Source organism: Gavialis gangeticus, unplaced genomic scaffold (genome assembly GCF_001723915.1).
Source record: "Gavialis gangeticus isolate Ggan-Ray unplaced genomic scaffold, GavGan_comp1, whole genome shotgun sequence".
Lineage (NCBI taxonomy): Eukaryota > Metazoa > Chordata > Crocodylia > Gavialidae > Gavialis > Gavialis gangeticus.
Window position 1 is genome coordinate 29,236,488 of NW_017728996.1, and position 16,571 is coordinate 29,253,058.

Here is a 16,571-nt window from a genome sequence, read left to right on the forward strand (position 1 = left end):
GGGAAAGAGGGGAGGAGGAGGAAGAAAGTATTCTGCTGTCTTAGCAGGGCTCAAGTTAGACTACTTTCCTATTGGTTTGTATATTTCATGAAGCAGACTATTTCTCAGTTTATGTTAGCCCTCCACTAGCAGCATCCATACTCTTGAGTCCACAGAAGTGCCACTAGACCTTTTCCAACTTCCATGCATAAAACTGCCCAAGAGATATGTAGAAGCATGTCTACGTAAAGCAGACTCATCTTCCATTACTGCATATTGCTATGACAGATTAGCATCATCCCACAGTGGATAAAAATATCAGGACAGCTCAGCTCTTCAACCTTGCCTGCCCTCATTTACAGGGCAACAACAGAACATTTATCGATGCTGGCCTTTTACGGAATATGAAATATTACCTATAATTAGTTGGAGGCACATCCCAATAGATTTTCAAAGGCTGATAAAATAAGACTGAGTAACACGGTTGTGATAGAAAAGACCAAATGATTCAACATTTTGAGACTATGGCCTCATTCCTTTATCTTCCTCCTCCAAATTTGGCATTCACTATATATATACCACTAAAGACAGAGATACATTAGTGTACATACACAATTTCTTTATGTTCACTAAATCAGGTTATTTGTAAATCAGAATACTCTTTTCATCAAGATAGAAATTCTCTCCAGCTTGAGACTCTTAAACGTTACTTTTCACTGTAGCCAAGATCAAACAAATTTTGCACACTTAAGGATCACAAATACTTAGGGGAGACCGTATATGTTGGTTGCTATAGCTCTTACAGTCTTAAGTGGAGTAAAGCTCAGTAAAACCAGTTCCCTTTGAAAACGGAAGTCACCCAAAGGTTTTCTGACAGGAATCAGCATTACATGCATAGCAGTCTAGTCCTGCCACAGCCACCATGTTATATAATCCCTTTCACAAATTTATCACACTCCACCTTAAAGCAATTATGGTATTTAGCAGTCCGTCCGTCCATCCATCTGTCCGCCCCCGCCTCTTACCTTCCTACTCCCATTAGAAAGCTGTTTCCAAACATGATGGTTCTAATGGTTAGGAACCTCTTCCTAAATATCCAAGCTAAATTTATTCCCAACTAGTTTACACCTATGGCATGTCAACTGTACCCTTTAGTTTAAATAATTATTTTTCCTCTGATGTTTCTCTTTTGTGACTCAACCTTTTATTTTTGGCTTGGCTAAACAAGCTTTTAGGCTCATTTCAGTGATTTCCTCTACACCTATTCCGATTTCTATGTATCCATCATGGTTGACCAGAACTGTACATTATAAGGACACACCTGGGCCTTGTATGAAGCACTGACATTTCCCTATCTTTACTAGAAACCCCATGCCCGATTCATTCTAGGATCACACTGCCAGCCCAGTGCTCTTTGGATTGACTGTACTGCCAGGTCCAACTGAAGAGCTGCTCATTTACCAAATTTGTTATTAGTACCCAAGTGCACAACCCTGTGTTTTATAGTGTTGGTTTCAACCCATTTCTACTCAATGATTTAATAGGTGCCTTCGGACTTTAGACATCTACGAAATCTATGAAGATAATCCGTTTCTTTCTTACTATGCAAATCTTTCCCTATGTAGTTGACTTAATTGGAGATACTGTTAGACTTCATCAGCACACTTACATGTTCCAAGGTCCTTAATGAAAATATTAAATAAAACTGGTCTCAAGACCAAGAAACTTAATGTGTTGTCAAAGCTAGGTTCTTCAAAAAATTTTCCAAAGTCAATAAAATAGACTTACTGCAACCCAACGCTGAAAGGCAGCCAAGATGGCTGACATACAAAAAATATTAGCTAGATCAGGCTTCTGAACCTGTGGATAGCCTCCCAAAAGTGGGTGACAGGAATGTATGAAAGAGTGGCAAACAAGCTTTAAAAGAGGATGAACACATTTATTTATTTATTTTTTTAAAGGAAAAAACAATGGAAAACAATAGCATCTCCCTTGCATGCTGGCAGAATTCCCTCCATGCCCCACACACATACACATCAGGTGACTGGGGCCTGAGAGTGGGGACAGCAGGTTAGGAATGAGGGGCACTGGGTCAGGACTGGACACTGAAGTTTACAAATGGGTCCTGGTACAAAAAGGCTGAGAACCACTGAGCTAGATGATTGAATTTTATTAGTAGATGTTTAGGATTGTGAATCCAAAAAGATGACAAAGCCAGTAGGAAAATACAAATCACCTGAGCAAGGGACTAACTTCAGAGGGATGAGGAGGGGAACACAACTAGGTTACAGACACAGCTGGCTTAAACCATCATCTGAGCATGGTGTTCCGCATATGAGAAACACCAAAACAAACCATTACAGAAAATAAAGAAATGAAAGTTAATCGAACAACACAAACTATTGTGGCAAAGGTAGATATATTCAGCAGAGGAGTCAGCTGCCACTTCTCAAGAGGTTTTTCTTAACCATATAGGCCACATTCACATGAGTGTAGATGTTTGGTTCCCTGGGGATAACCAGCAGCAGCACACCTTGCTGCTAGCTGTCCCTAGGGGGAACGCCTATGCCACACACCCTCTAGTATACAGGTTGTCCTAGGTGGGGTAGGGGAGGCTGAGGCCACCCTTACCTGGGGTCCTCCTGGAGCTGCGGCAGTGGCAATCCTGCTGCTCGGAGCCTGGCTGGCAGCTGGAACGTGGCTCTGGCCAACCATGCTCCCGTTTTAAGCAGCGTATACTGCCCTGTGTGTACCACTCCACTTTATTTTGTGTGGGGTTTTTTGACTCCTGGATATCCAGGGGTCAAAAACACCGCCATGCTGCTCCCTTGCAGTTTAGAGAACAGCTGAATGTGCAGTATGTGGCGCTGTAGACATGTCTGTGGGGGGGAGGTCCACATTAAGGACCAAGAGATTTTAAAGCAAACAGCCCTGAAAAAGTTGTTATTCATTACTATTAGTTAACAACTGGGAAACATTCATGAGACAGGTATCCCCAACCTGCAACACAATACCTGAAGGAACATTTAATCTGAACCACCAGTTAACAAAATCTGGGATTAAAATGTCTTGTTTCTTAAATGTTAAAAAACTTCTGTCAAAGGCATTTACAGAACTCCAACAGCGTAGTGCCCTGACCTGATACACAGTGGGCCAGACTATACAGTCACTTAGTGCTTGCTTAACCATATCAGTACTTAAGCAAGTACTAAATGATTGTGCAACAACCGCCATTACTGTGAACTCCTGGCACCACACAGGTAGTTTCTGATGCCACTGCTCAGTAGTGTCAGCGTCACAGTTCTTACCTGCTGAAGCTATGTTACCGTAGCAACAAGCTACGGTGATATAGCTCATCACTACAGCCATGTAGCGTTGTGTGTAGATGCGCTCACCAATCATCAAAAGTGTTAGATCTGACTGGCATTTCACTTTGATTTAACTTAATGCTCTATGCTACCTGTTTCTAATACAATAACTCTTGCAGCCAAATAGCACCAGTGTTGGACTTCCAAACAACGTTTAGACACGGATGATGCCCACGTCCTGAAATTTGAAGGATCCCATTAGAAACAGTCTCCAGATTAAGTCACTTGACTTGACTCAGAACCATATGGAAGAAATTAAAAAGTGTTTTTGCATGATTTCCTACGAATGTTGTTGTCCTGACACATTTTCATTGAAAGACAGGCAAAATAACTCTTTGAACACATTATGGTTACCTCTTTAATACATTTTGGATATTTTTTCCAATAAGTGTTTTCAAAAGTTAACCCTTTCCTTAATTACAGAAAGACAGCAATATAAAATGGTGAAATACAGGAGAAGGGGAAAGGGGAAGGGAGGGCTTGCGCTGGTTAACATAGTGCAATCCATCTGCTTTTCCTACCTGCCCAGCCAGATTAGGTCAGCAAACAAGAAGACTGGATGAAAGACTTCAAACTGTAAGTCAAATCTATCCCCAAAGCTTTGACAGGAGAGGGGAAAGTTCAAGCAACATCAGCATTTCTGAGCACTTCTGACAGTTCAGGAAACCTTTGTGACTGCTCGGTAGGGAAACGTTTCCCGAGCAGACTGCAGGGCAAGGACCAGACCAAAGAAAAGCAACTCCAGAAGGAGCACGCGCACACGCACACGCGCACACACACACGGGAAAGAGCCAACTCGATGCCCGGGTGAAGAGGACGAGGTGCTCCTAATCACGAAGCTGCGATGCCCTCCCCCCCCAGCTCTAATGTATGGGCTGCAGCCCCGAGCACGGGGCGCGGGGGAAGGTGGGCAGGAGCGCGCAGGCGCCTCGAGCTACGGCGGGGCTGGGGGCGCTGTCCGGGAGCAGAGCCCGAGCGGTGCCCACAGGCCCCGTGAGCCAGCACCGAGGGGGCGCCATGTTCACGGCAGCCACAGACCCGTCCCGCCCGCGAAGGGAGGCGCCGGGAGGGGAGGGGAGGGGCGGCGGCTCGTCGGCCAGGGGCCACGGCGGAAAGGAGCCGGCGGCTGCTAGAAGCGAAGCACGGAGCCGCCGGGCCCCGGGCCCACCCGTGGCGCCCACCTTCTGCTCCTCGGCGGACGCGGGCTCGGGGCTCTCGGCGGACATGGCGCCCCCGCCAGCGGCTGCTGTAGGCGCACGAAGGGCTGGAGGAAGCGCTGCCGTCTCCGCCGCTGCTGCCGCGCGCCGACCACCTCCTGCACAAGATGGCCGCCGCACGTCCGACGGAGAGCCGGTGGGACCACACTTCCTCCGCGCCGCGCTGTCCAGCGCGCCACCCGCCTCCGGAGTGAATGAACTGGAAGGCACTTCCGGCTCTCGCAAGCTCCGCTTCAAGAAGTCACATCCACTCCCGTCTCCTGGTGCATGATGGGAATCGTAGGAAGCCTCGCTGCGGCTGTCTGTCGTCTGGAAGAGGCGCGGGGGCGGTGCTCTAGGGCACGGCCGGAAGGGGCGGTGCTACTGGCTGAGCGTGGGACTTAGCCTGGAACTGGACCGTTCCTGTGGCGTCTCCGGCGCAGAGTGTGCCCGGGGTTAGAGCCCTGCAGCTGGCCGCCTCGGGGTCCTTATTCCTCCAAACCTGAGTAATCAGGGCTCGTAGTAGAGATGACGTCTTTTATTAGACCAACAAGATTTTCGCAAAAAAATTCTTTTTGCAATAATCTTGCTGGTCTAAGAAAAGATACCATCTCTTCTGCGAGCCCTGATTGCTTTCTCCTCTAGACCGGTAGGGCTACAACCTGGATACTTGACGCATCCAGAACAACGTCATCCTAGCTTTGTGCAGGGCTGTCCCTGCCCGCCCCTGGGAAAACACGTCTCTGCCCTCGGGTACGTTGGTGGGGTGCATGCGGGCGCACGTGCACCCCTGAGATTGACCACCACTGACACGGCGGGTGGTAGCCTAAGCCTGAGCCTCTACCACTTGGGCTCAAAAAGCAGACTGAATACAAAAGCAACAGTAGTCATAAACCTTAGTATCTGATCTAGATGCAGGGTGTGGCAAGCATACTGTTAGTATGAATTAGACACATAGGGCTTGGCAAGTTCCTCTAAAAATCTTGCAGTGAACGCAAGGAGACCTGGCTTCTATTGCCAGCTCTGTCTGAAAGGACCTCGGGTTCTTTTACCTTCAAATGTGGCTGCTGTCTTTGGGGGTAACTGCACATAGGGATGTTAATGGCAAAATAGAAGAGCTGGAACTTAAACTCCTGCTCTCAAGATTTTCAGCACCCTGCACCTTCCCCAAGATTAGAGGATTCTGGTTGAGAGCACGCTGTTCTCATCTTATAACTAACTACATGAAAGCTCTTCACACCATCACAAGGTAGCCTGAGCTAGGGACCAAAAACATGTTATTTGCATTAAATTCATGAGTTGGCAATACCCTAGAGAGTACATTATGTTTTTCTCTCTCCTGTTGGAATTATAGTCAGCAACACTTTATAGAGTATTAGAGAAACCCCCCAAGGTTTTTGTTGTTTGGCAGTATTTTTTTAGGCTGGGAATCTGAACTCCAGGCTTGCAAGTTTTTGCTTTCTTCTGGATGTGCCTCATACAGCTCTTCATAATGTTTCAGACTAAGTTTCATAGATTTCATAGACATTCGGGCTGGAAGGGACCCCGGAGGATCATCGAGTCCAGCCCCTGACCCCAGGGGCAGGAAGTCAGCAGAGATCATAGGATCCCAGCAAGATAAGCATCCAAATGTGTCTTGAAGGCGTTCAAAGTGGGTGCTTGAACTGGCTACGGTGGCAGTCTATTCCAAACCTGGTGGGCTCAGACAGTAAAGAAGTTCTTCCTTATGTCCAGCCTGAATCGGTCACGCTTAGGTTATAAGCGGAATTTCTTTAAGCCCTTCACACATTTATTCTGCTGTTCTTACACACAATATTTACCCTATAATCAGTCCTGCACATCTCTGCAATTAAGTCAGACAAAACACCCAAAAAGAAATAACCAGGAAATCTAGTCTCCCTTAGGTTTACTGTAGATTTCTAGAGGGCAAGATCTATGGAGTTCTCATCTTAATAGAAGGAGCAGAGACCTGCATGTTTAACCAGGATTCATAGGCAGAGGGAGAAAAAAATATTTGTGGGGGCTGAGTGTGCACACATAATTCACAGGCCTCCCTTATACAGGTAAGTCTGTGGAGGAAGCAGTGGGGGGAGAGGAAAGGGCCTGGGTGTGGCAGGAAGATCGAGGCCCCAGCGGTGAGTGAGGGAGCGGGGCACAGGCAGGAGCAGGGGCTAGGATGAGTGGGGCCCTGGCCAGGCTGGGTGGTGGGACAAGTGGAGGCCCCAGGGGCATATGCCCCCTCAGTCTGAGCACGGGGCAGAGGTGGATGCAGCTGCATGCTGGGCTTTGAGCCCCGTTGGCCAAATCACCGTGCAATGCTGTATGCATCCCACCGGTGGGTGGGCAGGGTGCACAGCGTGGCCTAGCAGTGACAGGCACATGGCATCGGCCACTCCCAGGGCAGCTGTAGCAGGGAGCAAAGCACAGAATGCAACGGCAACCGCCTCTGCCCCCCACAGATGGGAGGGCATGTGTCCCCCAGGCCTCTTCTTGTCCCACCACCCAGCCTGGCTGGGGCCCCACTCAGCCCAGCCCCTGTTCCTGCCTATGCCCCACTCCCTCCCTCACCGCAGGGGCCTCAATCTCCCCCCATCCCGCACAGCAGTGAAGGAGGGAGTGGGACTGGGGATTGAGATGCCCACAGTGCAGGACAAAGAGGGGAAGGGGGAATCATTCACCCCTGCCCTGCCCCACTCCCTCCTGCGCTGTGGGGATTGTCCCACAATCCGGCCCAGCTGGGGCCCCATTCACTGTGAATGGGACCCCAGCTGGGCAAGACTGTGGGACATTTGGAACCTGGTGGCTCAACCAGGGGCTTGCGGGGAGATGAGGCTCCCACCACTGTGCACAGCATGGTCAAGCCAAGGTCAAGCCCCCGATCTGTGCGCAGGGAAGGGGCGGGCTGTGTTCTGCTCCCTGCCTCTGCCCATGCCCACCACCTCCTTGGGTCCCTCATGATGCGCACAGCAGCAGAAGCACCCACCCCCAGACCCCTGGATTGACTACCAGGTTCCCACTGTCCCATGACCCTGCCTGACTGGGGCCCCATTCACAGCAAATGTGGCCCCAGCTGGGCCAGGTCATGTGACAATCCCCACAGTGCAAGAGGAAGTGGGGCAGGGCAGGGGTGAATGATTCACCCTGCCCCTGCCTCACTAGCTCCTGCACTGTGGGGGTCTCAATCTGCCCCTCCCCAAAGCCCAGTCATAAAGAAAGTAGATTGAAACTTATCTGCTGTGCTGGGCAGCCACACACCAGGGCTGTGATCCTGGCTGCACAGCGTATCTCAGTGTGCATGCCCCTCCCCTTCTGCTGCAGCAGCCTGCAGCTAGGCTGCCCTGCAGCTCTATCTACTGCCCTGTGTTTGCGGGGGTGAGGTGGGGTGGGGGGAGCACTGTGCCTTGGTAGCCCCCTCTTCTGCCCCCTATGCCAGGATTTCCTTTCTCCAAAGCCTTTGAAGTTCCTGGCAAATAGGTAAATGTCCTTTTTATGCCAATAACTTTGTAAAAATAACTACAAGGCTTTGGATATCAAGTAGGGAGCATCCAAAAACTTTTGCAAGATACTGAAAAGATTAAGCATTAATATTAAATATATGCTTCAATTTAAGTCAAGAAAAGTGAAAAGGGTAGCTTCTCACTAGCTCAACTATGCATGGCACCCTTGTAATGTTAGAACCGTTTGGTGTCCAAACATAATTCACAAGATAAATCCAGAGATTTCAAATAAGAATCCATAGCATCAAAACACATTCTGACCAATTACTTTGGTACTTTTCTAGTCAAAAAACAAGTGAAAACTAAGAGCTGGCCTTTTTCCAAGGAGTGCTTTAGACCTAAAAAGGTTGAGAACCAATAATGAAACACTTAGCTTTATTTTGAAATACTGTTTTTATGAAAATAGGCTGTCATGTATACTCTGTCTGTCATGATCTGGGGAAGTGCTTTGTTTTAGAAAAGTAAGTAGAAGAGAAAAAAAAATCATTTGCTTGGTTTCCCAGTATTTACTAATTTTCCAGTATTTATTAATACAGTCCAACCTTATATAACCACCTACGGCCCCTATACATGAGCAGACTCAATTAAATTGAGTCTGTTGGAGCATGGTAATTACCATGCTCCAGCAGACTCCAGTGTCTCATGTATCAGTGTACCCGCACTTAAAAATGGCAGAGGGGGTACTTTAACTAAAGCTCCTTCAACCAGCATTAGGTAAAGCACCCCTACCGCCATTTTTAACCACAGGAATGCTGATACACGAGACACTCTGGGTGCTTTAATTAGAGTGGCTCTTGAAGCCGCTCTAATTAAAGCATCCCCTACATGTATGCATATAAATGCCCCTACTAGCTTAAGTTGGGCAGGGGGAAGAGAGGGGAAGAAGAGATCTATCAAATATACCTAAACCCACATAAATGTATTCTTCATCTGAAAATAAAACCAAACTACAAGTTTCATAGTTTCCGCATATATTTAGGATATAAATACTAATTTGTTTGCACAATACATCTTTTTTTTTTTTCCTTTTAAACACAATTTGAGAAAATTAGGTATGGGAGAGGAATTTTATGTGAAATGTTTATACTACTAACTAGAACAAAAAAAAGCTCTTGGGATTGTGGCCCTTAAGTGAAAAAAAGAAACAGAGGGAGCAAAATATGAATTGGGTCAATGTGGGTCAATGAGTTGAACTAGTGAGTAGCTAAAACACATTCTGCTTTATGATTGTAAAGAGATGTTAATAGAATCTGTGTGGAAAGCAATGAGAATGAGGTATCATCAAGAACTAAAGCATTAAAAACAAGAGGAAATCCACATGCTTGCCTACGATGATAATGTTATGGGAGTTCAAATCCTCATTTTCAATAACTTAAATGAATATCACTTAAAAACACATCACCCAGACTTAAAGACTTCTGTATATATTTCAGATTTCAATATTATTAATGCCAAAAATACATAGTATGATTTTACATAGGATTTATGCTACATTAGAACACTAAAGACGAACATCACTTGAGTATTAAATGAAACATTAAATATTAAATAACTGAAAAATAAAATAAAAGGTGTAAACACTAAACTAACTTGGGATTTTGCTATTGCAACACATCCAATGAAGTGGTTTTAAACAGTACAAAAAGATTAGACATAAGTATGCTTCCAGTCTACTTGTAATACACAAAGCTCACTCAAGAAATCTTTTACAAAACTGGTCCAGGATCATAGATGAGCCTCGTCTCTCACTTGAGCACTATTTTAATTTCTTTATGTATTGAATTTTATACTGCATTCTATGCCAATCTTTGTTCTTAGACAGCAATCCAATAGTAAAATGAATACTTCCATTTTCATTATTTGCTAACATCTTGGTGAGAATTGAGGGTTTATTGGAGATTCAGTGTACGATTTGAGTTCATATGCAGCGCCACTATCAACTTCCATGGACTTCCGAGAGAACAGGAGCCGTACATCTCTGTGGAGGTAGATCTTTCCAGATTTAGAACTCTGGAACCTAAAAAGCAATATTTATACAGTGTAAATATTTTCTTTTAACATTGACTAACTGCTAACCATCCAAACAGATTAATCTTTCTCTACCATTTCTCAAGTGTGTAAATTAAAGGAATTAAGGCCATGAAGTGTCTGAATGTGTTTACATACACGTGTGCGCACTATATATAAAATATATAAATAATAGGCAGTAACTAGTTAGAGTTACAAAATGAAACTTTCCAATAATTAGATTCAATATTCTTGATCTTTTGTTTCCATTCAGTGAAATCCTTAGGAGAGCACAGGGGACAAAAGCCTGTAGTGCAGCCTGACAACTACTGCACAGCTATGTAGAGAAAAAAGGAATTAATGTGGGATGTTAAAGGTCTGCACAGAAGGTATTCATGCTCCACATGCCATGGAACCAAGTACTGCATATTTGAAGTGGACTACTGCTTGACAGAAGACTGTGTGGTGGGAACATACCTAAGCAGCAGCTTCCAAGTCCAGGAACAGTTAGAACCAAACATGTAAATAGCAGTATTTTAGTTCATTCCCCAATCTTCTTGCTTATATTCACTACTGAAGATAAAAAGTGGATGCAAGTTTTAGCTTCTAGACACAGCCAAGTTCATTCCTCAGCTTCATCCATTTAGAACCATCTGCATTAATGAATTTACACTGTGCAGCCATGAGACAAATCCAAGACCCAGGAGCTCAGTATAGCACAGCAATGTCCAGCGCAGTACAAGAGGAGTGATATGTGGAGTAGTGGGGACAGGCACTGCAGTGGGGAAGAAGGGGCACCTGCTGCAGGGTAGGACAGGGTAACACATGGTGCAGTGTGCAGGCATGGGATGCGGGGTGGGAGCACAGCGCAGCGAGGCATACAGTCTGCAAGGTGTGTGGCTGGGAGTGTGCAGAAGTTGGACAATTTTCCTCATCCAGAAATGGCAAATTATATTTCTGATCAACTGAACTTAAACACCTTATGCACACCAAAATAGTAGCAAACTGTTACAGTTACTATGGGAGCCATAACTGAACTTCCTGCTACTAGAACATGCAAAACCTTTTCTATTAACCTAGTTACAATGGGGGTTTTTTTGACCTTGTGATTTTTAGTAACACTTCACTTGGTGGCTACAGTGCAACTGCAATTCTACATTCATATAAAATGAATGAGGAATAAAACCAGTAACTGCAGATATGCTTTCACACAGAGTGGTATTGTAGACAGCCAAAAGGGTGAACACATGTAAAGTAGCAGATTCATCACAGCATAACAATGTGCGTGCAGGAGGGGCTGAGAGGAAGAGACAGGATGCAGACTAGAAACTCACTGTCTCACAACTGCAGAAGGGGCAGTGAAGCAGAGTAGCATGTAGCTATCCATATAGAAACAGCATATATTCATCCTTTTGACTGCTCTCAGAGGTAAATTTAGCTTTCCTCAGCTGAGACTCTTCACCAGGATGCCAGAGCTTAAATACATCATTATTCAGTGGCAACACATAGGGGGTGCACTTGCATCCCCTGAGAGTGCTGGTGCACTTCAACAGCTAGCATTCCCCGGAATGGGAGGACAGGCAAAAGTGCTGGTGCTCCCCCCCAGCCCCCCCAAGAGTGCTGGCTGGGGGTGGGGGTGCCAGAAGCAGTCCCCCTGCAGCTGATCATGTTTACCTGGAAGTGCCAGCAGCACACTGCTGCCATTTGCGGGTTGGCAGGATTGGCCGTGGGTGGATTTCCCCTAGTTGCTGACTGTCTGCTGGGAGGGCAACAGCCCCGCCCTGTCTCAGGAGGTACCAATCGCCCATGTCTTTATTAAAATTTTTAGTGTCATGAGCAGCATGCATGGTACTTTATATGGTGGGTAGAGAGAAAGTCTCTGCCTCAAAGAACTTCCAATATAATCATGAGAAAAAAAAAAAGTCACAAAGAAAGATAATAACCTAGAAAAATAAAAGGGAAGGAGGAATAAAAACATACTGTAGACTACACTGAAGTTGCTTCCATGTTCTAGTATGCACCATGTTAATACCTGGCTTTAGTTTTTCAGTATTACATTGCTGTTTAACAGGAAATGAAGGATCTTTTCTTCAGAGATTGAGGCAATGGTGAGGTGACTATTTAATGGATTAAAACTCAGATGCATCAGATGTAAAAGTATTCCTGTAAGGTAGCTGTGTATTCTACCCTTTTACAGATGAAGAAACAAAAACACCATGATTGTGATCTATTTGCTCACTCACTCAACTTAGTGCTTTCTGGGAGTAAAAATCTAGAGGATGTCTACAGAAAGAAATTAGGTCATAATTTTGCTTGTCTGAAAACGCCATTCCAACAGGATTCTCACTTCCCTCCTACCTGCGCCTCCCCAGAGTTCCTGCTTTTACCTTATTCCTAACTTTTTTTTTTTTGGGGGGGGGGGGGGATTACTTTTAAGTGGTAAACTAATAGGAACTTTCAGAGGCAACATTTAACCAAACCCTGCAGGGTTTTGTGCCCCTCCTCCCCCCAAAAAGTCAATGAGATTCTATATTACTTGTAAACTTTAGAATACAGAAAGAACAGAGAAGACTCTGGATATGTTGCCATACCCCCACAGCTGAGTATCAAGAATAAAACATTTTATCTTACAGGTTGAAAGGACCACATAGGATGATTTGTATAGGTGTAACTCACAACACAAAATATCCTAATAGAACAAAACAACAAGCATCCAGATCAAGAAAAAGACCGAGTGTGCAATGCTGAAGATCAAAGAGGCAGCTAGGTCTAATAAAGCAGTAATAATGGGTAACTTCACCTCTCATCTATAAATGTGCCATATCAGGACAAGATTAAAGAAAACATTTCTCAATATCTTAAACAATTACTACTAGTTCTAAGGCATACAAGAGGAGAGGGCACTCTCAAACTCATCCTGATTAATATGCAGCTCAAGAAACAAATGATAGGTTTAGCTATTAAGTAACACTAGCCATAAACTAATTAAGTTCTATGTAGTAATGGGCAGGACTGTAACCAAAAGCTAGAATGATGTCCCTAAGCTTTAGAGAGGAGGGTTTTAACAGAGAATTAAAAGATGAAGAGCTGTGGGCAGCTTACTCCGTAACTGCTCATTACAAGGAGCAGCTGTATCTTTCTGTGAATCAGCCAATACTAGGCATCATCACAGGTAGAATACTAGCCTGCAAGAATCCTCACTTTGATCTGGATTAACAGTTCTTATATATTTTATTGTTCTAATAAAAACCACTCTTCTTGGCTTCAAAGTTGAAAGACAGATATTTTAAAAGGGTCCTATAGTGTCTCAATTGCAAATGCTACTGTAGTTTTGCATATGGAAGAACTCTGGTCTGTGGAAACTCCATCTTTTGGCGTTCATATCTGCAAATGTAAATAGTTTGCATGTACACCTGTGAGTTTCTGAACACAAAAATATGGAGATGAAAAATGCCTGAACAAACAAAAAACCCACTAAACCTAGTTAAGAGCAGATTTTGAAAATCTACTGCTGTGTCAAGTTTTAGTCTTAGGAAAAGATTTTTTTGCTGAGTTAGTCTCTTGAAAAGAGGCTTTTATAGTGGAAGTGCTGGTACAGCCTTAATTAGAGCCTCACAAACAGATACTGCCATAGAGAAGTTTGTAGTTCTACGACTCATGTTTTTTGAGCAACAGGTACATTTTAGCAAACAAACTTAATTTATTTTCAAGTCTACTTTTATAACTAGGAAAGAATGAAAATATTAAGTTCCAGGTCAATATCAACTAGGATAACAAAAATCAGTGTTATTAGTCTATATAAACATCAAAGGCATATATACACACACATTTGACTGGATCTCTTATGTGTACACAATGATCCAGAGGCTTTACAGTGGCCTATATATATGCACAGTAATGTTATAGCGTGTGGGGGGGCGGCAATCATCAATCCTCTGTATCATGGTATACATATAAGAGGCGTAGTCAAGTGCCTGATGAATCTGTTTGTGGCTGAAGAGCCCAATTTGAGAGTGACACAGCTTGTTATAAGTTTCACATATCCATATGATGTCTGATTTAAAGTCCAAGCCTATACTTTTTTCTTTCTCACTTTGCTTCCATCCTCTGGATCAAAGTTGCTTCATGGTGAGCTGCACCTAGAGCCAGATGTTCCCTCCAGATCAGATGGGATTCTGCACACTCCTTTCAGTTTTTTACATTGATGTTGAATGACTTAATATCAATTTTTGTGCACATTGTGGTACTGCCATAGAAGGCTACCCTGCTTTCTAGAGCTGCCTTGAATCTCACTATACAAAATATTCTTGGGGATATGCTTTCCACCCATTCTTCTGACAGCTGATCCATCACAACCTCCTCCTCTTCTTTATAGTGGTTTCTAAGTGTGTCAGTTCTGCGGACTGCAGTACCTCCGTGTTTGGTATTTTGTATTCTGACTTCATTTTCAGCATCTTACGTAGACATCACTGCATAATATATGTACACACACTACACAAGTTGAACAATAAAACTACTACATATATAGGTTTAAAAACAAAGATACTGTAAAGATGACAACTACTATTTAAGTTGTATTTACACTCTTCCATCTCAAACCAGAGGATCAACTGGCAGCCAATATGATCCACTAGTCTGAAGTAGTTTATACCATTTCTCAAACTTCTTCCCTAGAATCAGTAGCTTAGCATCTGTCAAAGCAAGGATTTTAATTCCTCCTCCCCTCTCCTAGTTCCCATGCATTAGTTCAGCATGTAATATAAAAATGTAGCCCTCTCATCTAGGCTCAGCTCACTTTTTCAGGACTGGGCCCAAGGGGGAGTTATTTTTGGAAAAAGAGCAAATGACACAGTGAGCCAGTTCACCCTAGACTAAAATTTAGACCTGAAAATAAAGTTTGCTAGTTTTGTTCAATTTTTGCACTTCAAGATACTGCTACACAATCTGGAATGATTGTCAGCTTCCTTTCATAGGAATGACAGATTCAAAGGAAGGCCAGGCTGGAACAGGTTATATAGAAGGTACACATAAGAAGCTGTATGGGAAAGCCTGCTTGGTTATTAAGTGGAGACATTCATAAGCATTAATTTAACAATAAAGATAATTGAACAAAAGTTCTATCAGGAAGGGGAACCTCTGTTGTTTTTTTATTCTTTTGCCTCATCATGACTCTCATGATCAGGGGGCAGCAGGGCAGGCCCTATAAGGAGAGGCTACGGGACCTGAACCTGTTCAGCCTCCACAAGAGAAGGCTGAGGGGGGATCTAGTGGCCTGTTACAAACTAGTCAGAGGGGACCATCAGGCACTGGGGAAGTCCCTGTTCCCCCACGCACTACCAGGAGTGACCAGGAATAACGGTCACAAGCTGGCAGAGGGTAGATTTAGGCTAGACATCAGGAGGTGCTACTTCACTGCCAGGGTGGCTAGGATCTGGAACCAACTTCCAAGAGAAGTGGTGCTGGCTCCTACCCTGGGGGTCTTTAAGAGGAGGCTAGATGTACACCTTGCTCGGGTTGTTTGACCCCAGTACTTTTTCCTGCCATGGCAGGGGGTCGGACTCTATGATCTGCTCAGGTCCCTTCCAACCCTAGAAACTATGAAACTATGATAGGGTCACAAAATGCTTAGATGCAGCAGTAGAGGTGGATGTTGTTTTCTTGGACTTTAGCAAGGCCTTCGATATGGTATCTCATCCTATTCTCATAAATAAATTAAGAGGCTGTGACATAGGCTGTTTATACAGTGTGGTAGGTGGCAAATTGGCTTAGCGGTGGCACCCAGAGAGTGGTAGTAGATGGGCCAGTATTGACCTGGAAGGATGTGGGTAATGGGGTCCTGCAGGGTTTGGTCCTTGGACCTGTACTCTTCAATATCTTCATCAGTGACTTGGGTGTGAGTGTGAAGTGTACTCTGTCCAAGTTTGCAGATGATACTAAATTGTGGGGTGAAGTGCACACTCCCGAGGGTAGGAATGATTGCAGGCAGACCCGGACAGGTTAGAAAAAAGTGGGCAGTACACAACAGGATGCAGTACTACAAGGACATGTGCAGAGTGCTGCACCTAAGGTGCAAAAATATCCAGCACACCTATTGGCTGGGAAGTGACCCTCTCAGCAGCACAGAAGCAGAAAGGGATCTTGGAGTCATAGTGAACTCCAAGATGAACATGAGTCGTCAGTGTGACAAAATCTTCAAAGCTAACTGCACTTTATCATGCATTGCCAGATGCATGACAAATAGAACCAGGGAGGTGATACTTCCCCTCTGTGCAGCATTGGTCAGACTGCAGTTGGAGTACTGCGTCCAGTTTTGGGTGCCGTACTTCAAGAAGGATGTTGATAGACTCAAGAGGGTCCAGAGGAGGGCCACTCGTATGGTTGTAGGCTTACAGAACAAGCCCTATGAGGAGAGACTGAGGGACCTCTTTGGCCGCCACAAGAGAAGGCTGAGAGGTGATTTTGTGGCCACCTACAAAATCGTTAGGGGGACGCAGCAAGGGATCGGGGATGCTCTGTTCACCAGG

At 44.7% G+C, this 16,571-nt stretch overlaps 2 protein-coding genes across 4 annotated transcripts in view; both read right to left on the reverse strand.

The window, feature by feature from the left end:
- Window positions 1-4,742, reverse strand: part of ARPP19 (cAMP regulated phosphoprotein 19) — a 10,110-nt gene extending 5,368 nt beyond the window's left edge. Inside the window, exon 1 of one of the 2 annotated variants that reach the window (XM_019504235.1) lies at window positions 4,529-4,742. In XM_019504235.1, coding sequence (XP_019359780.1) covers window positions 4,529-4,573 — 45 coding nt within the window. In that variant the 5' untranslated portion in view covers window positions 4,574-4,742. Of the gene's footprint in view, window positions 1-3,868; window positions 3,994-4,528 lie in introns of those variants that run through there. The other variant, XM_019504236.1, reaches the window with a different exon arrangement.
- Window positions 4,743-8,998: 4,256 nt separating this feature from the next.
- Window positions 8,999-16,571, reverse strand: part of FAM214A (family with sequence similarity 214 member A) — a 119,858-nt gene continuing 112,285 nt past the window's right edge. For both annotated transcript variants that reach the window (XM_019504238.1, XM_019504237.1), the window contains exon 12: window positions 8,999-10,057. In XM_019504238.1, coding sequence (XP_019359783.1) covers window positions 9,904-10,057 — 154 coding nt within the window. In that variant the 3' untranslated portion in view covers window positions 8,999-9,903. The remainder of the gene's footprint in view (window positions 10,058-16,571) is intronic.